Source organism: Tenrec ecaudatus, chromosome 17 (assembly GCF_050624435.1).
Source record: "Tenrec ecaudatus isolate mTenEca1 chromosome 17, mTenEca1.hap1, whole genome shotgun sequence".
NCBI lineage: Eukaryota > Metazoa > Chordata > Mammalia > Afrosoricida > Tenrecidae > Tenrec > Tenrec ecaudatus.
The window spans coordinates 10896042-10923543 of record NC_134546.1 but is presented as its reverse complement, the minus strand read 5'-3'; the positions used below and the strand labels follow the sequence as shown (position 1 = coordinate 10923543).

General features: G+C 40.5%; 1 protein-coding gene across 2 annotated transcripts in view; it reads right to left on the bottom strand.

Moving 5' to 3' along the window:
* The window catches only part of AFTPH (aftiphilin), a 76125-nt gene that overhangs the window by 29051 nt on the left and 19572 nt on the right, over nucleotides 1–27502 (bottom strand). For both annotated transcript variants that reach the window (XM_075535193.1, XM_075535192.1), the window contains exons 2-4: nucleotides 15576–17518; nucleotides 3252–3403; nucleotides 191–317 (exon numbers count right to left, since the gene is read on the bottom strand). In XM_075535193.1, coding sequence (XP_075391308.1) covers nucleotides 191–317; nucleotides 3252–3403; nucleotides 15576–17486 — 2190 coding nt within the window. In that variant the 5' untranslated portion in view covers nucleotides 17487–17518. The remainder of the gene's footprint in view (nucleotides 1–190; nucleotides 318–3251; nucleotides 3404–15575; nucleotides 17519–27502) is intronic.

The window sequence follows — 27502 nt, the reverse complement described above, 5'->3', positions numbered from 1 at the left end:
TAAGAAAAGACATGGAAATAACTTTTTCTAAGAATAAGAAACATTGATTACAGAGAAAAAGGTGGATTTAATGGAAAAGTTGGCATATTCAAATAGATAAACATTTAAATAAGCGAAGATTTATTTTTCTGAGGAGCTAACTTACTGAAGAGGGCTCTAACAGAATTTTTAAACACAGTAACAAACTCACAATATTCCGGGTGTCTATTCCCAAGGAGCACAAAAGCTTCTTGTTGCTATGGGAGCCGCCCCACTGATAGCGCAAGCCATGTGCATCATGGATGTCCTGAAGCTCCGTCCACACGTCCAGCAGTTCCCTACACCAGCAATAGTGGGTTAGTTCAGAGCTCCCTTTTGGAATTCCACTTTCAATGTGACTAGAACATGGTACACATTCCAATCATCTTGTATCTAAATGAGCATATAACTATTATCTGCATATAACTAATAGCCAGCACTTATAGTTATTGGAAAAGTAAGTTAGACAAATCTGAAATGATATGAAGTCAAGCAGAAACAATTAAGTAGAAATTAACCTGTAAGTTATTCCCTTTTTGTTGTAAAAACAAAGAGAAATAATTAAGGAAGGGAAAAAAACTCATTTAGTACCTCCACCATCTTAATACAGCTAATCCAATACTTGTGTTTTTTCCTTGAGTCTTGGTCCACTAACACCCGGTTATGACTGTGATACATACATAAATCATATTTCATGCATTTCCTAGTCTGCATGTGTATCTTTTTAAAAGGCTGCACATGCTATTAGACAGATGCACCAGCATTTACTCCGTCATAGTTCCACAGTTTTATATAAGTTGCTGTCATGGTTTGAATCTTGTTGTTACCAAGTGTTGTGCACTGAACTGCTGCATGTGGCCCTGCCAGCCAGTCTGCGGACGCCCACACATCGAATGGGTAGGACTGGCAGTGCTAAGCAAACAAGGAGCGTGGAACCTTCCTTAACAAAGGGATAGCTTAGTCAAATAAATGAGCCAACCCAAAGGCTAGGAGAGGGAACTTCACTAACACCTCCAAAGAAACCCTCTGCTGTAGAGTTGATTCTGACTCAGCCGCCCTCATGACCATTAGGAAAAGAGATCTCGGAGGAGCACACACACCGAGAACCTCCTCACTGCTGGGGACAGTGAGAAGTAGTGGTAGGAAAATGTCTGTCGGCACGAGACCCCGGAGACTGGCTGAGGTGGCACGATGGGCCCATTGAGCAAGGCAGGCACTGTGACTGTGCAGAGCCATGTCTTGAGAGAGCCAAGTGACGTATTCGTTCTTTAGAATGAATCTCTTGGGGGATTCCTGGAAGAGTGGGGTGCCTCTGGGCATCTATCTGTGTCACTCGGAACATTTGCCTGAGCAGCCAGGCCTGAGTGGGGCAAAGGGTCGAGAGGAAGTTTATCTTCACTGGGATGAGAGATGCGGAGAAAGTGGTCCTGCACTAAAGAAGCTAGACTTTGCCTATATGCTTCCCGATCCTGAGCTATAACCTGTCAATCCTGATCTCACATTGGAACGTTATACTTCATGAAGCCTGTAGTTGTGAGTACGCTCTGTGAGTCTATGTGGCCTCTGCACTAGATTAGTGAACCCAGCAGAGACGTGGTGCTGTAGGAGGGAAGGCTGGTGTCAGAACTGGTGACCTCTGTCTAGCAGGACTCTGCCTTCGGCTGATGCTGATCTTTGACTCTTCCTTCCTTGTGAACTTACAGAGGAGGTTGAAAGGCCCCACCGTACCATTTTTACAGTGAAGCAATGACTACTTCCTAATAGTCTACGGTATGCATTGTTGTACAGTTGTATTCATTCTTTAGAATGAATCTCTCAGGGAAAAACTAATGTATAAACTTTTTAGAAAAGTATGAACGCTTTTGAATCTGTCTATACAACTAGTATACTTGTAAAGATGACATTTAAGCAACTTCAAGATGGCAAAATATAAACTTTTCTGTCCTCTCTCCAGAACCACACCGAAATAAGGAACAGTATTTTCTGTAAAATTAAGAGATAATTAAGAACTTAACCCATAAACATATGAGGTCACAAAGAGGGGTGAAGGAGTAGGAACTCACTCAGGAGACTGGAGAAAGGAGAGCCCTACAGAGGGAGGGAATGCCTCTGGAGATGTGGAGTGAGGTGCAAGAGAGGAAGAGGTGCTCAGGAGTAAGAGTAACTTTGAGATTAAAATGAAAAAAAAATCAATCTAGATACTCTACTATTCCACTAATAGGCATTCCAGAAAGATAAAGCAGAGCACTAGAAATAAAGCATCAGTCAGAGTACTTGTATAAGGAAACGGCCCTTCAAATTCAGTGGGCAGAGCCTTTAACATGCCCGTGCCGACAAGGGTAATAATATTTCTTAAAAATTCAAGTTAAACACCTAATTCACTGTATGTGTATTTGTATATACTTACATATAGTAATTTTCCTTAATATAGAGATTATGAAGTATAGTCCAGAAAATAAAAAAGCTGTACCATACTAAAGAATAGAACCTCCAGACAGCCAGGCCCCCCAATGCTCAACCCAATAAATGAAAAGAAGGTGCACCCCAAGGCTGTGGAATTTCAAACGACCAACAACAGTGGGGAGATCCTGCTCTATGAGGTGAGTGTGAGGACAGAATGAATTTAAAAAGTACCCCTGAAGCTCCTTTTATCCAGTGGGAGCTAACAAGAAACCCAAGTGCGGGCAGCAGTTATACAGCATGCATGTGGGAGGCCCACGGGGAAGCAATTCCAGACTGGAACGGAAGACAATCAAACACGTAACCTCATCGCGTTGACCACAAGTAAAATTGTATTAGAGGCTGGTGGAGGATATTGAAAGGCTTGGTAAATGAGGAAAGAAAATAAAGGCAGGTATTAAGTCAAAATAAAGTTGTGCTACAAAGGAAATAGTGGCTATAAATAATATTGACATAATAATAATGAAAACAACAAATAATTTAGTCAAAATGTGTGATGATATAAGCATACTGGATGAAGAGAAAAATAAGCGTGAGCTCAAGTCACACTTATCCTATCAGGAAGAGCGAATACATAATACATAAGATAATCGGCTGAGTAGGCTACTGATCTAGAAATATCAAAAGAAACAGCTCAGAAGTAAAGAGGCAAGGAGTTAACAAGTTTAATGCTTTCAGATAATTGCCATTTTAAAAATTCTTAAGGTTTTAAGACACTTATTAAAACGAAACTAACAGAAACACATGCTATCTAAAAACTGTCTACTACTTACCCACTGTCAGCTAAGGCCTCTCTTGTTTTTACCGGCAAGGTGCTTGTTTCCAGCAAGTGCTTCAGAGAGGTAGCTTCCTCTTCAGCGTCAGGGACAAGTACAGAAGGAAAACATGCTTCGAAAATTCGCTCCAGCCGGTTTAGTAAAGCTGTCTGCATTAAGACACCCCCCCCAAAAGGTTTATGGTTTTCATTTCTTTTGTTTTAATAATGTCATAGATTTATCTAACACACACACACACAAACACACACACACAATCTTCCCAACTACTGTAACAGAGAGAAGGAAATTACCACTCATATATAAGAAACATTGAGTGAACGTTCTCTAACTGCTCTAAACGTTAGATTACTCTAAATAATCATGGTGGTCATACAGTAGGTGCCAAGTGCATGAATGCTACATGCCAAGCACCACTCCCGGTACTACATATACAGTAGCTTAGCTAACCTACCTCAAGATTTTGTAACAAGAAAGATTACCTAGCTGTATGAGAGGGCTTCCAAAAATGCATGGAAATTTTCCATTATCTTTTTATTGCACTTTCCCATGAATTCTTTTAAGCCTTCGTCAAAAGTGAAAAGCAATCGCAAAGTTTGAATAATTTTCCCAAAACTAAATGACTCAACTTAACAGCCAACAGTCCTGTTATTTCCCATCACACTGGGCTCTCACTGACCACCATTTAGGTCCTCTGGATTCAGGAATATGAACATTGGAGGCTTTGGAAAAGTATAGGCACCTGAATTTTAGCAGTCTTTTAAAAAACTACCTCTACTGCCAAAAGTACAAAACAAAGCAGGAAAGAATGTCTCAATTTTTCCATAAGAAATTCAACAGTTTAATAATTTTGGTGATTTAACAATATTTTCGAAATTTCATTTGTCCATGGTATGTGCGTGTGTATACTTTTTAAAAATAGAAAATGACCTTTCTTTTAAACAAAGCCTGTATGTTTCCTAGAGTACATTCACCAAGGTCAGACAGATAAATTGCATGGTATTTTGGAGTATTTTTATTAATTGAAACTTGCTGGTTTTAAATCAATTTAAATTTTCTGGGTGTCAGTAGTCTACATGCCGACCTGTAATAGTATTGATTCTTACTTGCCCTATTGTGTCTCAGATGCATATCAGACATTTTTCAACTTAAGCATAATTTACCACTTAAACCTCAAACAGGAATATCAACTCTCCATGAAAGTTCAAGCCTCTGGAAGTTGAAGTGCAGTCTAAATGATACTCAGCGGACAGGAAAATGCCACATCAGGGCTGTACTTCCTGCCAAGTAACAGACACACGTTACTGGCAGGTTTCTGTTGGGTGCTGTAGTCAGCAAGCAGGGGAATGAAAAGCAAGAGGGAAACATTTTCACAAACATTTTCCAAACCAAAATCTATTTTGGATGCAGCAACAGGCAAAAAGCTTCATGCCACATAATTAGTCTCAGGGTACTCTCCCTTGACCCTCCTTTCCTAAGTTCCTCTAACACCTTCATTACTTTGCTGTGTGCGATGTGGGAAAAGGCTCTCACCAGCAATTAAGAAACCCAAAGTAAGGGGGAGACTCCAGATCCCCAGGCTTGTGAAACCCGAGTACATCAGGGGGCTAGAGAGGCGGGGTCAGAGCCGCCTTGGAAGGGATCAGATAACCATCTAATTGGAAACATGATGCGGCACTGGCTCCTCCTGGGTGGGAGGTAAACAAAGGCTCACATATGACCAATTTTTATCTCCCTGCAAATTAAAACAAAATTCTTCTTGTATCTTTTTTGTTACTCCTTTAATGAGATGGGGGCAGTTTATCCAAGAAATAAATAAAGAAAAAGGCCCTCAGAATACATTGACTTATCTGGGCAATACCAGGTTGTAGGTACACCAGTGAGCTAGTTCTCAAATGAGGGAATGTCTTACAAGAAACTAATCTTGACCTCATCTTCTCAGTGTCACAACCTATCGGAGAAGGAAAAGGAAAATATTTTCCACTGAAATGAACAGAAAAATGCTACGACTGCGCCCTGACAAAAGGTGGAAGGAACCCTTGGGAGACCCGGATAACAAGGCAGCTTGTGGAGCTGCAGCTCATGCAGGTTTTACTGTATGTATACGAAAATTTAAAAAGAAAGTTCTACATATCTTTAGGACCAGATGTTTCAAAATTGGATTACTTCAACTGTTTTGATGAGTGAGGCAGGAAGAGAGCAGGGGTAGGGGATCTTACCTGCACAGGGTTGGACAGTAAACATTTTAGGTTTTAAAGGTGACCCACAAACAAATAAATGCAACTGTGCTCCAGGAAGACTTTATTTACACCAACCAGTGACATGACAGATTTGACCCAGAGGTCTTAGTTTGCTAGTTCCTGAGGTAGAGCAATAAACAAACTAGAGGCAAATAACTGAGCCCGAGACTGACCACCACAAAGGGCGAGCAGTTCAAGAACGCAGCAAAGCAAGCAAGTGGCTAGGGTAATTAGCAAAGACAATGATGACAGTGAAATCTGCTCTGACACGCTCCTTTGAAAAGAAAATCCATTTCAGCCACCGCAAGGCCAGTTTGATGGTATAACCATCACCACCCCCTTGCTCACCATACTACAGAGAGCCCACCGTGCATTCCAGTAAGTCAATGGCTGGTGTAACTGCACCATGTTGATAGAGGGCTGGGACCCACGGGGCTGAGACGAGATCTCTGCAGTTATAAATACTGGGGCCACCTCACAGTGGATGTAGAATTAGAGCATTACATACTGGCACCTAGTGTGCCATTCAAGAGGCGGGAGCGTTTGTTGCTACTATTGCTATTAAGAGGAGCCCTGGTGGGGAAATGGCTGTTACTTAAAGGTCGTGGTTCAAATCCAGCTCAAGAGAAAGCAGTCGGCTCCGATCCAGACGCACACCTCTAAAACCCGAAGGAACAGTACTATTCCGACCTACAGAGTAGGGTTGGAGTCAACTCAACGTCAGTGGGTTGGGTTTGGTTTTTGCTATTATAAACAAATGATACAAAAAATTCGCCAGGGAATAAAATAAAAGACTGTCAAAACTAGGCTCTCAGCCTACTCAAGATGTTTCTCTACTGCTGTGTAGTGTCTTAAATAATGATGAAAACACACGTTTCAATCTATCGATTTCAACCAGAGCAAGCAATTAAATAATCCAAATATTTTGTATCCTCCTAGAGATATTCCTATAGAATTGGGGCGAGGGGGATAATTTTAAAATATCTATTTTAAGAGCCCTTTATATAATGAAAACTCTTAATGCTACTCTTAAGGTTTTTAAATGTTAGAAATTGGTGAACATTTTGATCAACTTGGTATTTGGAAGATTTAAATCTTGATTGCATTAAGAAATTAAATGAGGTTAAGCCGCAGTCCTCAGAGAGTTCAGGAGCCCTTGTGTCACAGTGGGTTGAGCGTGGGATGCTACAGAAAGGTTGATGGCTGGAACCCAACCTCTGCTCCTTGGGAGAAAGATGCCACAGCCTCTACCCATAAAGATTTACAAGCCTCAGAGACTCAATGGAAAAGTCCTATCCTGTCCTATTAAGGTCACCATGACCTGGAATCAACTTGATGGCAGTGAGTTTTGGTTAGGTTAAATAATCAATATTACAACTACATATTTAATAAGACAACATGCAGTGGATGGGTCAAAAGAAACTTTTTTAATACAAGACTTCAAAAGGGTTTGTGGAAAAATGCCATTATCTTTTAATTCCATTTTCCATGAAATTTCTGAAGTCCCGATATCAACAACTAAAAAAAACCCCCCTGAACCGGCTGCCATCAAGTTGATTCCGACTCACATCACATCAACTCTATATAGCAGAAGTTCTCAACTTGAGGGTCGTGACCCCTTTGGAGAGTCGAATGACCCTTTCACAGGGTTCACCTAAGACCACCGTAAAAACACTTATTTCTGATGGTCATAGGAACCGAGACACCGCTCCTCTATCCGTCTCCAGGTGGGTCCTCCCACATGCAGATATGCCCACAGACGAGTACCGGGCATGAAGACTGTTACCCATGCTACACCATGCGCCAAGACAACATTTCATTTCTTTGTCATGAGAAATTTTGTGATGAATCACTATGCTTTAATTATGTTCAATTTGTAACAATGAAAATATATCCTGCATATCAGATATTTACATGATGACTCCTAACAGTAACAAAATAACAGTGATGAAGGAGCAATGAAAATAATGTTAAGGTGGGGGTCACCACCACATGAGGAACTGTATGTCAGGGTCCTGGCGTGAGGAAGGCTGAGAACCACTCCTCTAGAGCGTTTATGAGGTTGGAGATCTTTACAGGAGCAGATAGCCTCATCTGTTCCCCATGCAGCAGCTGGTGAGTTTGAACCATTCAGGTTGTAGTTGACAGTTCACAGCTTACCTGACAGCACTACCTGGGCTCTTCATATACTGGGCTTCTCTTGCTTAAATGAATCCCTGGTTCTGTGTCAGGCAGTTAGCTAAAATAGGTGGCCTAATTCTGGTATTGATTAAATGAGCATACCGTCTACTCTTAAAAACTCCATGTGTCTGGGAAACTCAGAAAAAAAAGATGCCAACAGTATGTTACAGGATATGTAAATTTTTATTAATGTAATATTTTTTTAAAAACCACAACTTTTTTTTAACCTCATTATTTGGACTGGGTGATAGAATTGGCCTGGATGAACTCATTTTTCTAGACACATAAAGAAGTGTAGGTAAAGCAAATGATTTATTTTAGGAAACTAAGATTCACTTTAGGAAAGTAAGGGCCTAAATTCAATCAAAGGTGAAAAGAAGGGCCCTTGGAAACAGAAACTACAAAAGCCTGATATGTTGTATTATGGTTTCTGATTTTAAATATTTTAAAAAATCATTTTATTGGGGGGGTCTTACAAATTTTATAACAATTCATCATTCAACAGTATTAAGCACACTTGTTACATATGTTGCCATCAACATTTCCAAAACAAATTCTTTCTACTTAAGCCCTTGGTATCAGCATCTCTCTACCCCCCAGCCTTCCCACCCCTGGATTTTGTTTAATGATTATCTTGTATCAGGCCTTATTCTAATAAATGTTTTATGCACATAAACTCATTTAAGGCTTTAGGAACCATATGAAGGCAGTTAACAGTAATATGATTACACCCATTTCATAGATAAGGAAAATGGAGCACAAATAGGTTTTCCTGCACAGTTAGTAGGTCATAAATGCTAACGAAACCAGTATGCATTAGAGTAAAAAAAAAGAAGAAGAAAAAACATTTTACTTTCATTTGCGACCACAGGGGGCAAATCTGTTCCACTTAGTGAAAGTACATCTTACTGAAAGCCATTTGAATAGTTTCTATAGATAGGTTGGACATGTTTATATAACATATCTAAATAGTAATAGCTGAATGTACTGGTTACTATGCCCAATGCTATACATTACTTGACGTCTCTTCTAAAAGAAACCCACAAGATAAGTAAGCTTATGCCCACATAACAGATGAAGAACTGAAGCCTCCTGAGTGACAGCTGGCTGCGGCAACACTGCTGGTCTGCAACACTCTGGCAAGCCAACACGATGCTCTTCCCCAGGCCACACTTCCACTCACTTCCTGGGGTATTGTAAATATTTCTAGCCCTTAGAGAACCGATTTCATGGCTAATAGTTGGGGCAATGACTACATTTTATAAAGCAAGCAAGCTCTTTCATCTAACACTACAATGGATTTCAATACAGCAAACTACATTCTTATGAAACAGTCAGTGCTATACTGTACATGCCTATAAGGGTTACAAGAAATACACACACCCTTAACACACTTAGTACAGAGTTGGGGGAACATTTTGAGTATTTCCTCTGATCTGGAATAGAGACCCTGGTAACTAGTTAGCTGGAAGGGAGGCTTATGGAAATCTGTCATGTCCTGGTATTCCTACATGCACCTAATTCTCAGGCTAGCAGCAGCAGCACAGGAGGCAGTTCGCATGGGAAGGACTCGGTGCTGATCAGTGCTAGGTGGCACATCCAATGTTCTGCAGGGCAGGCGCTTGGTTTCCTTTTGAATTTCTCTGCTAGCATCCAGGCTTGTAGAAGCGGAGGAGGTGGTCTGCTATTTGCACAGAAGTGCACTTGTGATCAGAAGAGCTCCTACCTGTCATAGCTATTGTGAGAACAGGAACTAGCCCCAAATGGCAGCTTCTGTTCTCAAAATAGCTCAGAGGTTGGTATATTGACAAGGGCCTGAACTGGGAACCTATATTCTGTGTTGCCTTGTGACTTTCCAGTGTTCATGGGGTGAGAGAACACTGGAAACAGTTTCCTATACTTAAAAACCATTTTCCGGTCAGTTCATTTGGTAACTACTAGCACTCAATAAGCACCTATTAGGCACCAGCCACTCTGATAGATAAGCACCTTTCTGTGCACAGTTTTATTGTGCCTGTACACAGCCAGCTTCAAAGTAGACACTATGATTATTCTCTAAACTCGAGGTTTAAGGAGATCACTAATGCAAGTCAGTGCAGAACCCAGACCTGGATCCAGCAGGGTGACCCTAGGGCCTTGTTTCTTCTTTTTTTTCCCCCTTTCTTTAAATAAACAATTTTATTGGGGGCTCTGACAGCTCTTATAACATTTGATGCATCAACTATATCAAGCATATTTGTACATATGTTGCCATCATCATTTTCTAACATTTACTTTCTATTTGAGCCCTTGGTATCAGCTCCTCTTTTCCCTCTCCCAACCCCACCCTTGTGACCCCTTGATAATTATTGCTTTCCTATCTTACACCGACTGCTATTCTGCTGGAAGGGTGGGGGTGAGGTGGAATTATGCATTGATCATTGTGATCAGTTCTCCTCTCCTACCCCCCCCCCCCCACACACACACACTTTTCCCTTACCCTCCTGGTATTTCTACTCCCCTTTCTGGCTTTTCTTTCTTTTACATCATTTTATTAGGGGTTCATACAACTATTATCACAATCCATACATACATCAATTGTGTAAAGCACATTTGCACATTCTTTGCCCTCATCCTTCTCAAAACATTTGCTCTCCACCTAAGCCCCTGGAGAGCCCTGTTTCTAACCAAGATATGTATATATATCCAGTGGGCACGGGACCCAGGAACTACAATAATTTTGTGGGTCCATGATAATGTTTTAATAGCTAGCAGAGCTTTATGTGAACTGTTCAAATGATAATTATATACCTATGTGTGTATACAAAAAGCCACATAAGGGAGCTTCAAAAAGTTCATAGAAGAATAGAATGCAAAGAGCGGAATTTTCCCATACCTCTTGGAATGCACTCAAATGTACTCTTGTGCATGTACTCAAAACCCATTGCTGTTGAGTTGCTTAGGGCTCCCCATAAGCTTACAGGACCCAGGAGAACGGCCCCACAGGGTTTCTACAGCTGTGATCTGTACAGATGCAGACCACACCACCTCTCTTCCCGGGAGCAGCTGCTGGCTTCAAACCACCGACTGCTGGTAGCAGTTGAGTGCTTATCCACTTACTGTTCCTTTACATTTATTTTCAGAGTGCCCCCCCCCCCACCGCCCAAGTCATAATGAAACCTTGGGGCACTGGCTTTTACAATACTTTCTTCTTTCACAAACTTCTAATGTAGTTGTTTTCCTTTCCGGATCTTTCACTACCTTGGATGTCTCCATAATTATGCTTTTTTTTTTTTTTAAGCCAGATTCGTTTTCTGGGACAGCAAACATGATAAAATATCTGATGGCTTAGCTAATCAATGGGGACAAAGCATGTTGTATAAATTTACTATTTTCACCACCTGGCAGTTTGGTTTTACATTCCTGTCTTGGGGTGTGGGAAAACCAGGGGTGTAAAAGCTGCATTTCAGTTTCCCCACTGGGGCAACTCCACCTGATTGTCTAGAGCAGATCTTCCCAACTGACATGTCTCACTCATACAGGATACAAGCTGTCTGTACATGGACACAGGGGCTCTCTTTGTTATAAATAAAGTATAAAAATATGAAATGTTTTGCAAGCCTCATTCAGCTTTTCAACGGGGCCTACAAGAACGTAGGATTCTAGACTCTGCTTCGTAGGCCATTTCTAAACTCCTTCAAGTATCTCCAGTTTTTTGCTTGGGACCAGAAGTTGATGCATGTCAATAGTTTTATATTGATAGCACTAGGTGCTGGAACTGAAATGGAAGTTTGTAAGAAACATAAAATCCACTGGGTAATTTAATCTTCCATTTGAAAGGATATCTTGTGCCTCGCTACCATTAACTATTAAGTAAGATATCAAGTATAACCTACAATTGTATATTTATCAATTCCCACATTCAAGCTACATATAAATAAGAGTAACCCACTGTGATATTCACCACACTCTAAAAAGAAGATTTGTATTTTTCTCTGTAGTTTCTGAAATAAATCTAATGAAGTATTAGCTTGGAATTAAAGACCAGAATGTCAAGTTTCTGAGGGGAGGATAGCAAGAAGGAAATGTTATCTAAAAAACAAAGTGCTATAGAACCAAAGCCTTCCGTCTAGTTCCCTTATCCTGTTCTCACTTTGCTGTTTTCAGTCCTAAAATTCAAATGTTTACCTAAAGGGAAAACCTACCCAAAATCGGAAGTAAGTGATTAAATCAATGAAGGTGAAAAATGCTGTTCCCAGTTTCAGAACACTGACTTCCTGGTGAACAAACTGACAACTTAAAATCCTCTAGAAAAGTCTGAAGCATGCTCTTCTTTTTCCTTGTCATACTCTTAATTGTTAAAGCTCTCAAACACCAGCCTTCAGCTAACAACATTTTCTCTAGTAATATTAATTGGACAGCTAATAAGGAATCAACCAGTTACCTAAACACTCAAATCACATCCAGAGTGGCTTCTAGCACTGGGAAATAGCTCAGAGTCCAATGCAGTGCATATGACATGAGCCTTTCCCCTACAAAGGCTGAAAAGCACTCTGGCAATTTCAATGGAAATTAGTTTCTGGAACATTCAAAATTTAAACAGTTTTTGAAAAGCTATAACAATGTACAGAACAAGAACAGTCTTTGGAAAAGAGGATTGAGAAAGGAGGGTTTGTTATTATTTTGTTGTTTTAAATCTTAGCTCTAAACCAGAACCATTTTGACATCTTTCCCTCTATCCCATGGAGATGGTAACATTTGCTTTTCAACAATATATGAGAATGTTGTCAAGAGATTGAAATATAACCAACTCTCAGAGGGTGAAACAGTCACCCAAGGGAGAAGACTGTCTACTTCTCAACATGTTCACACTGTGACTTTGACCCAAAAGGCTTATTGGGACCTGAGGCTTATTGGGTCCACATCTGAGAAGTAGCTTGCGGATATTTTGTAAGTTTGAACAGATTTGTTCTTGGTTGACTTTTTCTCAATCAAGTAACAAATTACTGCAACAAAATAATGACCCAAGGGAGTTACATGAGGGGGCTTTAAAAAACGGGTGGAAAAATTCCCTTATCTTTTGACTTCATTTTTCCATGAATTTTTTGAAGCCTCCTTGTACAGGTACAATTTTAACGTGCCTCTTTAGTAGGGTTAAAAAAAAGTACTAAAAGAGGCATGTCACATACCAAATATAGTGAAAACTGGAGGAATCTGAAATGACTCTACCTTTTGTTTGAATTCACAAAGCCAAGAATTACTCCCATAGTTGTCTAATAGAATTTTATCGAGTCCTGAATCCTAAAAAGAGCTTCACAGCCTTTACTGAAAGCAGAATTTGGGCAAAGTCACTTGCCGGGACTCTATTCTAGGCACTAGTTACATTTAGGTCGGTTTCCACAGGACTAAAGCAAGCCAAGCAACTGGTCTGTGATGATTTCTGGGCTTCCCTAACACTGCCGCAGTCAGCCGTGTTTTACGGAACACGATAGTCAGTAGAATTCTCTGTATGGGAAGGAAGAAGATGGGCAAGGAAGAAGTCCCTGTGTGATCTGTCGACACTGGCTTGGCCAGTTACTCAGCAAGGCTGACCCACTTTCCTTCCTCAACTCTCCGCCCAAACTGTTCCTTCTAGCCCATTCAGGGGCCCTTCTAGAAGTTTCTCCTCCACCACATCCAACATGAAAATTCTGCTCAATTTGTGTTGCTTATTCTGCAAAAGCAAAGCCTGAAGTCTGAGCTGGACCAGATCACCTGTTGGCTCTCAACACCTTACCGTATCTTTGTCATCTTTTTTTTTTAACGACAAAAACTGAAGGGAGATAGCGATTGGTATAAAATATGAAATCAACAATAATTTATAATTTATCAAGGAGTTATAAAGGTGGGGAGGGAAGGAGGATAAAAAGAGGAGCTGATACCTAGGCCTCAAATAGAATGTAAATGTTTAGAAAATAATGATGGCAACATATGTACAAACATGCTTGATACAATTAATGTATAGATTGTTATAAGAGCTGTAAGAGCCCCCAATAAAATTATCTTAAGAAAACTAAACTAAATTTTACTACAAAACATGTACTTGAGTATTTTTTTACTTTTACTCTATCCATACAAAAATCCTTTGAAGTAAACATCATCTCCTTCCTATAAACAAGTGAGTTCAGAGAACTTGTCCAAAATCATAAAACTTACAAGAGGGTGAGTCAAAATTTGAACTCAGCTATTAGATTCAAAAAAGTTCACATGCTTCATTACGATCTAAATTCCAATTAGCAAATTATATAAAGTCATGATACAAGGAACTCTATTTGAGTGGTTATATTTTTTTTCAAAGTTCTAAGGTCACCACGGAAAGGTATTCCAAGACCAGTGCCACCTACCGTTTAGCTGTGAAATGAAACTAAGTAAGGAAAGGGTAAGATCCAATGCAGTAGTCTTCAATTTGCATTATAATTAGTTCATCATCTTCTGCCTCAGTAATAAATTACTCAATAGGAATAACCCACATTAGTCAAAACCATGTAACAAGTGAATCAGCAAATTAAACTCTTCAGACACACCAAGTCAAGTGAAAAGTGACCAGCAGTGCACACCAAATGATACTACCATAATTTCTCTAACATCTGATTGCACCTAAGATGTCAAAGCAATGATGTGTAACCAACTTCAATTTACACCCAGACTACAGAAATAGTTCCAAATGAAAATGGTTTTTTTAACAAAAGATAACGAGAACTAAAGTTTGTAGATTCTGGCTTTATTCACAATATTTTAACATTATCAATTATCAATATAAAATGAGTGTTCAATTTTGCTCACTCCTCCCCTGCCCTCCCTCAAGGTCGAGAACAGGGAAATTTAACTCGTAGTGGGGAAATTTAATTCACAGTACAACTCCAGGCAAGGGAACAACCTGGATAGCAAACTGTGCCTCTTGGGACTGCTCGAAGTCAAAATAAAACTTATGGTTTTGGAAATGATGATGGCAACATATGTACAAATATGCTTGATACAACTGATGTATGGAATGTTATGATCTGTAAGAGATGCCAATAGATGATTTAAAAAATAAATAAAAATAAAACTTATGGAAGCTTCTTTGGATGAGTTTAGCTCAGAAAAGGATGAAGTGCAGATGCAGGAGAGGGAGGAGATGGACATAGTCTCCCAGACACTTATATGTCCTAAGGACAGTGACCATAAATACACATATTAAGAAATTAAACGCAAATAAATACATCCACAGTAAGTCAACCTATGGCTGTTTTGTTTTAGGTCTAAGCCTTAGTCCCTACTCGCCTTTACACTAGGTCTCTTAAAAGTGACTGCTAAATTATGAGGTCCAAATCATATTTTCTAAATTCTTGTTCTATCTTTCAATTGACCACAGCCTTCAGCACAGGCATACTTCAATTTTTGCTTTCTCTCCCCTACAAGTAAATTTCAATGCTCTGAGTCTAAGATGAACAAAATGAAAATCAACAGACATCTTTTTTTGAAATTAAAAAACCCAAAACTTTTTTAAAATCTCAATTTAACCTTCTTTTAAAATTACTGTAAAGGTAAAAACCAAAGGATTCACTCAAATTGTTTGTTATTTTACTAATGAAAGGAGTTTGACATAAATGCTATTTATATTCATCAACAAATCAAAACACAGAGTTGACCAATTATGATTATGAAAGAAATTCATCCACATAAAGAACAACCTTACCAAGAGCTTTACTATAGGGCTGTCTGTCTAACTGGCTCAAGCCTTGTGGAAAAGATAACTAACCCACACTCAGGTCAAGTAAGATATATCAGAAGAGTCCTTTAGCAGGTACCCCATAAAATTTCTTTTTAAAGATTTTTTTAAAAACAAAGTTAGGAAACTCCCTGGCTATTTATATGCCATACAAAATAGAAAAAACTCGTATACCTGAACTGAAGTAGCTGATTCCTGAGTGTGGCCAGCAGCAACGGCTCCTCCGGAAGCTGCTCCTGGGACTCTGTGAGTTGTGGGGGTACCTGGAGCATCAACATTTTCATTTGTCCTATGCGACTGCCAGGCTTCCTTTCGATGATGAGATTCAGCAGCCTGATGGTCTCCAAAGGCAGCCCAGGAGCAACTCTCTTTCTGCCCATCCTCAAAAGCATCCCAATCTGCCACCTGACACGGACCAGCTGAGCTGAAGTCTGCAAAATCATCAGCGTCCTGAAAACCACTGCAGTCATTCTGAATATTTGGCACAGAATCAAAATCTCCAAATTCACCTTCTTGCCCCCTTTTCAGTTTTGAAACAGGATGAATGCCTGTCCCAGAAGACTTTCTGGCCAGCTGACATCCCTCGGATAAGCCGTCAGAAGTAGGTTTCAAGTCTGACTCAGTACGTGTCATCTCTTGGCAAGAAACAGTATTCGTATGCCCAAATTCTGCAAAGTCATCACCTGGTTCACTACAATGTGGAAAGTGATCTGAGGACTCCTCAAAAGTGACATCACGCATTGGTTCATGAGGGCCAACAGCAAACGGTGGAGTTGTGCCGCAGGCTATGCCAAAGGCACCGAAATCATCCTCATTTGTGTCGCTCCCAGTCCCAGGGTCGTTCCTCCTGTCACTTAGGGAATCATTCACAACGTTTTCTTCTGTGGGAAGCACGCTGGGGCTCTGCGGCTCAGCAAACTTGGTCATTTCTTCTTCGGGAGAGCCAACGTCATTAGCATCATCGTTGGTCTCAGTGTGCTCCATGCACAGGCTGTCGGCACTTTTAGGAGTAAATACATCCAGTTTTCCCTCAGTTTGCCACTGTTCTCTCCTACTGGCTTCTGAGCGATCCTCTGTGGCTGCCAGACTCCAAGCATGTGATTGAGCACTTGAGTGTAACGAGGCATCTTGTTGCAGGGCGTCAGGACCTTGTTCGTCGGTACGGAAACCTCTTCTACTCTCCATGCTTATTTCAGAAACGCCAACCTGATCCTCGCTGTCAGAGTTTCCTTGGTTGTCAGAGCTTCGGGCCAAAGAGAGGTCTTTTAGGGAATTCAGTTCATTGACTCTGTTAATTTTATTATTTTCCTGAATTGTTAGTGATTCTCTATCTTTTAAAACTGTACATCCTTTTTCGTCTAGCTGGATCCTTTCCTTTTTGGAAAAAGTGGCAAAATCTGCAAATTCCTCAGCAGGGCTAGGTGCAGAGTCCAAGTTATACTCAGTGCTCCGAGGCGTTAGGCCCTCTGAGTCAGCTACAGTGTCCAGCTCCTCTGTTCCCTGAGGACTGACAGTTTCCAAAGCTGCAAATCCATTTGTCAGGATCTCCAGACAAGGCGGCGTTTCACCGTTGCAGCTATCTGACTGCTGGTTTGGATGAACCACAGTTAGATCAGTTCTGAAACCTCCTGGGGAGAAACCTCCAGGAGTTCCGACATTCTGCACCTGCTCCAGTGCTGTATTCAAATCTCGGGGACTTTTCATACCATCAATAGAAGGATCTAATGTTTGAGGGGAAACTATTTCTTTGCTGGTGGCAGAGAGTAAAACATCGGCCGGCCCTTTCACAGGAGCAGCAAGTTCAGTAGTGCCAGCCTCCTCATTACCGTGTTTCCCGGGTTTAAAGCTTGAGAGGCTATCTACATTTTCTGAGAAATCATGAATTGGCATAAAATGGTTTGAAGGTACAAACTCTTCCTTGGGACGAGGATAATCCGGTGCATCGAAATCAACAAATCCTACACCAGAAGGGCTAACTTCTGAAAACCCACCAAATTCCCCAAACTCATCATCATCATCGTCCTCGGCTCCATTGTCCAGTGGTGGTGGGGAGGAAGAGTACATTCGAATGATGTCTGGCTCCATTGTTTGACTGCTTTCAAATAATTAATGTGTACCTGTTAAAAAAGAAAAGAATAAATAAGTCTCTTGTGTTTGGTGCGGACAGAAAACCCATATCAAGTCTTTCAAAATTCTCACAAGCTGCTTTGTTGTTAATTGCTGAGTGAATTCCAGCTCTGGGCAAATTCTCATCTCATGTGTGCAGAGGAGATGCACAGGCCTGTCTCCCAAAGGGTCTTCTGGTGGGTTTGAACTGCCCTTCTGCTAATAGCTGAGGCTTAACTGTGCCACCTAGGGACTCCACAAGCTAGTTAAAAACCATGTTAATTTATATCACTTCACTTTGTATCTTTAATACGATTTCTTTTTCCTTATGTGAGATTTCTTTAGCAGCTATAGTATATACAAGGAAAATTATATATATATATATATATACACACATACTATCAAGGGCATTAGTTATTAATATTATCAAAGAAGAGAATTTCAGAGAATCTTATAAAAGTTAAATTCTCAAAACTGTTTCAGGATATGTGCCTTTTCTCTGAAGCTCTCTAGTTTTTTTGGATCCAGTGCTTTCATGGATTTGCATTAACTCTGTAAATGAAATATAAAAATTTTCTGTAATATTTTCTATAAAATGTCCTCACTTTGCTTTTTAATGTTAATTTCTAAGCCAAGATAATTCATTTCTATTTTTGGATGCATGATTTTTAATACTTAATTTTTAATACACCTGAAACTTAATTTGGAGTATGATATGTAAAAAACAGGATCTTAATTTTTTTTCCTAAGTAGCCAACTAATTACCAAACCTCATATATTGAGTAATCCTTTTCATACTTACAGAATTAATAATAACCTTTTTTTCCTCACATGAAATGTGAGATTTCTAAATGGAACATTTCTGGGGTCGGTCAGTTCTAAGGAGTCAAAGGGGCCACACAACAGATTTGACATTAAATGCAAAGGCAGGACACCAAAGGCCTAGAATAAAACCAGCTCGGAATAAACAAGTAAAAGATATTTGCCAGCCTAGATACTTGGGTGGTGATAGGCTTCAAATAGTTTGTGGAAGAATAGAATTAAAAAATGATGAAAACATTTCCTTGAAACCCCTCATATTAGAAAAATGTTTACTATATGATACAATCAGTTTTATAAGCTAGAAAGTCAATTCTAACTTTCAGAATGAAATTTCACAGGATTTTCTATTTTTCGAGTTTGAAGATACCTTAGAAACCACAGAATTTAGTTTAGAGATGAGGAAAAGGAGGCCTACTGGGGAATAATTTCCCCAAAGGTCACTAAGTTGGCTAAACAACAATAGATCCCAAGCTTCTGGGAACTTTTGCCAGAGTTTTGGAATTTTGAAAAGGATTTGTGAGGCTAAGACTGGCCAATCATTAAGAGTTATTTGGGGAAAATGAGCAAGCCGTAGGAAAGTAAATGCCTCCACTGTAATATGCCTACTTTACATGATCTGTTTTACAAAAAGGATAAATGACTTAGCTCTAAGACACCCATCTTTCTGCTACTGGTTTAAAGTTAAAAGTGTGTGTGTGTGTGTGTGTGTGTGTGTGTGTAGTAGGGGGTAGGAGTACGAGACACATAATCTGTTTCCCTCCTACATCTACTGTCTTGATAATCCCTTCTAATGCTTTATGGACATGATTAATTTGGTCTTTAGCAGTGTGTCTGTAAGTATAAAATTGTGAAATTGCTGTTTGTTCCCTGTCAAGGAGAGCCCTGTGTGTAGGGCAGAAATGCTCCATAGACTGACCTTCCTGAAGTGGATTGCCAGACCTATCTTCTGAATTACCACGGGTGGACTCAAATGATCAACCTTTCAGCGAGTAGTCGGGCACGTGACTACCTGTGCCATCCAGGCATCTGTGAAAGTCTTACTATTTAAAAATCTACCATGGCAAATATCAGACATGCATCCTAGTGAAATTAAGGCCATGGGTCTTACAAACATGTGGGTTGCCATCTAAAATACTACAGCCCTTTGCTCACCAGGAGTAAAACAGTAAAAACTTAATCAGAAGCTCAAAGAAGAAACAAGTCTACACACAAGCCACAAGCTCATGTATCTTGAGACAAGAAAAATTATGTGGTGCTTGATGACCTCACAGACCATTCTAAGTCACAAATGTTGATTTCAAGTTGGATGAGAGAAAAAAACAGAGTTCAATTTATATATATTATTCATAAGATCAGTGTCCTAATTACAAACCAACAATATGAAAAAAAAAAGGTCTATAATTCCTCCAAGGGTTATAAATAAGGGGGCAGGGCAACTAGAGCACTGGAGAGAGAACAAACTGAGCATACAGAGAACATCAACACACTGTCACTAAACCATCGGTGTGGAAAGTGTGAAATGGAACTCTAACTTGCAGTGTAACCGTTCACCAAAAACCCAATTGAGTATTATCAAATATATGTCCTATGTGAGAGTATGGATGGAGCTTGACGACATTATGTTAAGGGAAACAAGCCAAACACAAAAGGACAAATATTGTTATGACTTCCCTTACATAAAAAGGCAAGAGGTTAACAGTATATGGACCAAAGTTTATCAGTGATTACTAGGGGTGGGAGGATGGGGGAAAAGGGCTAATTAATGGTGATGGGAAAAACTGCATTGATTAAGGGTAGGGTTGCACAGAAAATGATTGTAACACCTGTCGAATAAATTGTACATCTGTAGAAAGTTGACTTGGCCAAAGGTTTTGTGATAGATATATTTACAACAATGACAAGTGCTGAGGCTAGAACAATCCAACACTTCACGGGATTTGGTTCTTTGGCTTGGAGGTTTCATGCACAGTCCGTTCGGTGTCCAGTGCTTCTATTCTGCCGCCTACTTTGTTGTGTAGTTCCTGGGACTACGAACACCTGAAAGTGGCCATCTAAGACACAACAAGCGGCCTCTATTTGCCTGCAGCAACAGAAAGGGCATTAGGAAAAGGAGATGGAATGTGTGCTAATTGCCTGCATGAACAACTTACTCCTTTGCCATGAGACCAGCAGAGCTGGAAGGTGCCTGGTTACCATAACCAAATATTTTGATCAAAGATTCCACGGAGAATTCTGACCAAAGGAGGGAAATGTAGAACATGGACTCGAGACTTCCTGAAGCCGTGGAGAATGGAGATGCTACCAGTATTGCTCAGAGGCCATCTTTCAACATCTACTCAAATATCCCTTGAAATTATCTTTAAAACCAAACAACAGTTTAGCTTAATTGGTAAAAAGAAGTTTTGCCTTTTGTGCATTGTGCTCTTTCAAGAATCATCAATGAACTGGGTGTTCAGTATTTAAGCCGATACCTCCCCTCTGGATTTGGGTTTTATTTACAATCCTTGGATCACATAGGCTGGCGTGCTGCTTCTGTATGGACTTATTTGATGTCTCAATTAGATGGTTGATTGTTTTAAGACAAGCCTTTAACACCCCAGATGCTATTCTGATAGCCAGGCATCCTCTGATTTCTTCACCACATTTTGTTATACCACTCATATCTTCAGTGATTTCTTCATGAGGGCAAGTATGGAGTTGGGCCATATAATAAGAACTAATTGTTCTTAGGAGCCCTGATGACGGAGTGGGGCATGTGTTGGGCTGCTAACCGTAAGGCAAGTAGTTTAAACCACCAGCTACTCCAAGGGAGAAAGATAAGGCTTTCTACTCTCATAAAGTGTTATAGTCTCAGAAACCCACAGGAACAGTTCTACCCTGCCTTATAGGGCCACTATGAGTTAGAATCAACTTGATGGCAGCAAGTTTAGTTTTTTTGTAGGTCAACAATTAAATTTGAGCCCAAAATCCATTTATCTCTCTATGGTTTACATATATCTCTGGTTCACTTTAGAGACATCATTACCATTTTGTAATACAGAACTTTATAAATCATCCCTATGGGGCATAAGGCAATTCCACTGATGGTATTATTTAGTCCGTGGTATAGAATTTAAAACACTGTTGAGAAATATAAATTATACATGTACAGGCCAGCTTTTCAGACTATAATACATGCATTGTTGACTTGTACAGATTAAAAGCTCAAGTTACTGGACACTATTTATACAAACAATGAGGTTGGGGACAGAGAAAAGCTTTCAATAGTTCTCATTCACAAAGGCAGAACCATGTCTTCCACACTAACACATGCCACAAGAAAGCAAAGAGAGCATAAAAGAGTACATACATGATAGTCCCAGGCCACCATTCATTGGGTAGTCACAAAGCTAGAGATCCAAACCAAAGTCCAATGAAGACCAATTCCATAACCCTGGGATAGTGGTCAGCTGCTTCTTCCCAAACCAGGGTGTTTCAAGGGAGTTTGTTTGTTCCTTACATTTGCCACCAGTGAGTTTAAGGTAAAGTCCAGTTTGCTCAGTGGGGTTTCAAACTCAGATCCTTCTTGTGTGGCCCACAGAAGATGCTGTGCACTTTGAAAGGGCAGAGTACAAGGTCCCAGTTGTCCACAGCAAGTGGCCTCAGTCACCATGGGCTGGTGAAACTAGGCCAAAAGTGTCTAGTTAGAAAATAGTACCCGACATGTTCTCCGTTTGGGTTCTCTACCGGTATCGTTTAGTGTTTTTTTTTTTCCTGGTGGGAGGTTGCTCCACCCAGTTCACCCACTACAGAAGTTCAAATGCCCTCTGTGGGGCAGACATACCCTCCACCCACACCTCCACATCTTGACGTCGACTCCCAGTAAGGCTCACTAATTACTCTTCCAGGAGTCTGTTGATTTGGGGGTGACTTTAGAATAATGTTGCATGGCAGCACTAACAGGTCTTCTTTCTCTCCTCTCCCATATCTTGAGAAACTGACCACAGCTGAGGTGAGGTCTCCTCTGTTGAAGCTCTTTTTAAGCTACAAATAAAAGGGGTGATATATGGTTCATGGGGTCTAGGCAGCTTCACTATCTTGAAGTTTGAAAGACCAGATTAGATGACATGATCTGTGAGCAGAAGCCGACCACTGTCCTGGTGTTTATCCTTACAGTAGTAGATTCAGACATTTGTCCTTTTGTGACTAACTTTGCTCAGCATACTAGTTTCCAGGTCCATCCATATCTTGAGGTGTTTCATGGTTTCATCACCCTTTTAAAAAGGGATGCATAGTATTCCATTCTCTGCGTGTACCAGAGTTTCTTTTTCCATTCTTCTACTGATAGGCATTTGGACTGTTTTCAGCTTCTCGCTGTTGTGAACTGTGCTGTAATGAACATGAGAGCGCATACATACACCTGGTTGTGTTGTCTCTTACTTCATGAGGGTTTGCGGAAGGCTGAAGATGGCAGTGAAAGCTGCAAACCCATAAACCTCCAGTGGGGAATTATCTTGGACCATAGTCCCTGGGCACGAATAGGCTGGCTGTCAGACAGAGAACATTGTAAAGTTGATTATGGCAGATGTAGTTATGTTAAAATGTAACACCTTATCATTTTATCTCCCCTTTGACCCATTTTAGAGTTGTTTCAGCTTAATATTTTCTGCTTTCTCTTCAATTTAGATGTTTTTCTGTTTTTGTCATTGTTCTTACTTATTTCTTGTTTTGTCTCGTATGATTTTCTGTGTATGGAATCCTGGATAGCTAACTCAACGGAGACAGTGCCTGGATCAGGATTTACCTATGGGTATGGTAGGGGAAGTTGGAGAGAACTTTTATGGGGAGATAACAATGAATATGAGAAAGATGAAAATGTTCTGAAATTGATTGTGATGATTGCAAAACTCTTCTTAATATGGTTGAACTATTAAATGATCTATGAATTATAAGCCAATAAAACTTTTTTTTAAAGCCAGAGGGATACAATAAATAAACAAAAAATAAAGCACAGTCACACAGAATTATCTACAATAGATCAATAAACTGCAGCAACTTCAAATATTAGACAGGAACCATAGAGGGCAGTAAATTTATACCAGTGTTTCCTAAAGTGGGTACCACCTCCTGGGATAGATGTTGGAGTGATTCAGGGGCCTGAAAAAGTTTTCAGGAGACATGCTGCCAATATATACATAAACTCTTACAGAACAAATGCAAAACAACCCTTTGACTCAATCAACTCCACTTTTAGTTTTAAAGACTAAGGAAATTATTAGCATAAGTGTGTATATTATTACTTAGGTCCAAAAATGATTACTGTATTTTATGCTCTCCAAAAATGTTAAATAAAATGCTCCAAAAGGATTATTTGACAAAGTATGCTATATCCCTACAATGACAATGTTAAGCAGCCAGGATTCTTGCTCATTTTTTTTTTTTAATTTAAAAGCATTCATAAAGATGGGGTCATGGCAAAAGGACAAAAGGCCAGCTTGATGGGGCTACTACTGGCCAATCCTGAGACAATTTCATAATAAAATAAGGATGATGATGGATTACTAGCCACTAAAAAAATAAACTGAGTCCTCACAGATGTAAGTGAAGAAACTGAACGTTAGGTGAGGAACCTGATACGTGCATAGTTTCAAAGTATCTCTCCACGGTATACTTGGTTACAGAAGGAAGAAGTGTAACTCGACAACTCCCTTAATCAAATGATCAGAGCGGACAGCAGCAGCAGCTGTAGAAATATCGCCATCACCCACCATCTGATGAGATGCAAAGAGAAGAACAGGGCTCACTTTTACACCATTCCTGTCACAGAAACAATCCGAATCTAACCAGGAGGGAACTTCAGACATATTCAAATCTAAGGACAGACTACAAATAATTGCCCTGTAATCTTAGAAATATCAAGGTCATGAAAATCAAGACTGAAGAACTGTTCCAGATTTGAGAAGACGAAAAAGAAAAGACAGCTAAATACAATTGGATCCCATTTCTGTAAATGTCATTACTGGAACTGTTGGCTAACTTGACTGGGGTCCAAGGATTACACAGTGCAATGTAGCAACGTTGATGCCTTCATTTTGAGGGCAGCACCGTGGTTTTGTGAGAGAGTGTCCTTGATTCTCGGAAATACACACTCAAGTATCTGGGAGTGATGGGAACAAAAGATTGGCAACATACTTTACAAACTGTTCAAAAAATGAAGTTATTTATACTGAACTTGCAAACTTTCCATGTTTGAAACAGTTTCAAAATGAAAATCATTCAAGAAAATTTGTATGTATGAATTTAAACATGCAATTTTCCAAGGAACCCTAGTGGCAGCAGTGGTTAAGGTCGGGCAGTTCCTCAATGATTCCAGGCTTATTTCAACTAAAATATTAATGCAAATGTAAAAAACAGGATCAAGAAGTTTCTTGTCAAAGGTAGCAACAACCTAGAAAGTGGTTTTTCTTTCTGTTGTACTTTAGCAAGAAACTCCCCGACTCCCCTTTGAAGTGGAGTGAGACAAGTATCCTATCAGTCTTCCAGACTCCAGACAGTTCCACATTCCAAGTCTAAAGGGAGTCACCTTGAGCTGCATGATTCTCTCCAGCAGGTCTTTGCTCGGGCCAAGCTCCCCCCTCAGTACCTCAGAGTGCGGCTGCTCCCATTCTTCAGCAGAGGACAGAAACCAAGGAGTGCAAAAGAGGCCTGAAATGTCCTTTAAAACATGGTCTCCCTCCAGGCCAACTGCAGTGAGGTGAAATTACTTGGTACGGCTCTTTTGTAACTCCCACCAAATGGTGGTGCATGCAAATAGGATATATGCCACAGTAACAGAGAGGATCAGCAGTTTTGCCATTCCACGAGGCATAAAGTGAGCCTTTTGTAGGAACAGAGAATTCCACCACCAGCAGGACAAAGAATCAGGAGTGCATCTCTCTACCGGGAGGTGGGGGGGGGGGGGGGGGGTTTAGCTCTGAGACAGTGAGGGAAAGCAAAGGAGCAACGTACCAAGACCATGCAGCAGAGAGGAGGCTTCCTGGCCCATAAACCATATAAAACTCAGTGTCTTTGGGCAGGAGGCTGGCTTGCAGAGTTGAGTGTCCCCTGGGTATTTAGGGGTGCTAAAATGAGCTCTGTAACACTTGCCCATGCAGGAGAGGTGCCAGAACCACATGACTCAAGGGGAGGACGGGAGAGAGATGTGCCTACCAGCATGGCTGAGACTAGGTGCTGCAGACAAGAGAAACGAAGCCTTAACATTCTGTAACATGGCAGGTTCTCTAATAAACCCCATACATGTGAGTATTGTCTGTGCGTTCTGTGTGGTCATGGCAACAGATCTTTGAAACCATGACAGAGCAGAGTGCGGTGGGAGGGTTGGCGGAGTCAGAATAAAATAAAAGAGGGTAGATGCATGTCTGATCTCTGCCGCACAGGAATCATCTTGGAGCAGATAAAACTCACTGCCATCCAGTCTATTCTGGCTCATAGCAACCCTACAGAACAGGGTAGAACTGTCCCTGTGGGTTTCCTATAACTTTTTACAGGAGTAGAAATCCTTGTATTTCTCCCATGGTGCAGCTGGTGGTTTCAAACTGCTGACCTTGTAGTCAGCATCCCAACGTGTAACTATTAGGCTATGAGAGCTCCTTCTTTGGGCATCTAGAAGTTAAATTCTTTTTGTCCCTTCTGTAGATGTAGGCAATCAGACATTTATTCACCAACTCTAATTAAAATAGTAAGTTAATAGTAATTGAAGTATTATTTGCTAATAAATTTACAAATGAACAAAGCCCACTTCTTTTTTAAACAGATAATAAGGACTTTAAACAAGCCATTCTTATTTACCAGGAAAGAAAAATGGCTAAATGGGCTACTGTAATATTGTGCCTGACACATACATAGCAAGCTCAATACATGTCTCTTCATCCTTAATGAACTAGGGACCAGAAGGCCCAATCAGACCCAATTTCTTTATAATATGAGCAAGCACTGTGAAGTTGTGAGGAACAGGTTGTGTTCAAATAGTCCTCTTACGTTGGCTTCTTCCTAAACCTGCTGATGCTGCTGTGTGACTGGACAGACGGCCAGAGAGGGCTTCTTTCCTCGGTTGTAACCTTATGGGAGCAGACTGCCCAGTCCTTTCTCTCATGATGCTACTAAGTAGCTTCAAATCTCCAACCTTCTGGTTACTAGCTCAACGCTTAACCACTGTGCCACCTGCCACAATCCATTTAGAGAGGAGCAATCAAATGATGGGGTACAAAGGCTTGGCAGCTAAGGAAGACTCAGGTCATTGTATTGACAAGTAGTTGACATGAAGGTCTCAAGACTGGGTAGTAGTGGAGTACCCTAAAAATGGGTAAATCACAGGAATAGAGAATTTGGACAGACTTCCTGCAGTTTGGATGCTTGCGTGTGGAAAATTATGTCCTTATAAGGAGACTGTGGGCAAGTGAGCAGCAGTAACTAAAAATGCAAACCAAAGAAGATCTTCAATGTTATAAAACTAGTACAGCGGTTCTCAACCTTCCTAATGCCATGTCCCTTTAATATAGTTCCTCTTGTTGTGGTGAGCCCCAAACCATAAAATTATTTTTGTTGCTACTTTATAACTGTAATTTTGCTACTGTTATGAATTGGGTGACCCCTGTGAAAGGTTCAACTAAGCCCCAAAGGGGTCGCGACCCACAGGGTGAGGACTGCTGAACTAGTACAATCACGGGGTCTTGGGTTTCAGAATTCAGATATAGGAAGTCCTTTATCAATAGTAACATGACCCAGAGGAGTTCCCGTAGTAATCAGAAGTGGACCTCTGAGCCTGTTAGATTAGCAGGGACGGTGCCCAGGTAGATAATGGTGATGGTGATTCAATATTGACCTGTCACTAGAAAGGCGGCATGGTGGTTATGTATTGGGCTGCGATCGCAAGGCTCGCTGTTTGATACTATCAGCTCCCTACATAAAAGAAAGATGGGGTTTTCTACTCCCATAACAGTTACAATCTTGGAAACTCACAGGGGAAGTTCTACCCTGTCCTATAGAATTGGTCCCAGTCAACATCGACTCAATGGCGGTGAGGTTTTTTATTTTTTAGATGGGCTTCCAGTCTCAAGTCTAAAGTGGTAACGGAACAAGAGACATTGCAGAACTGTGGTCAACAGACAACGTGGGTTTGGAAAGACAAAGAAGGA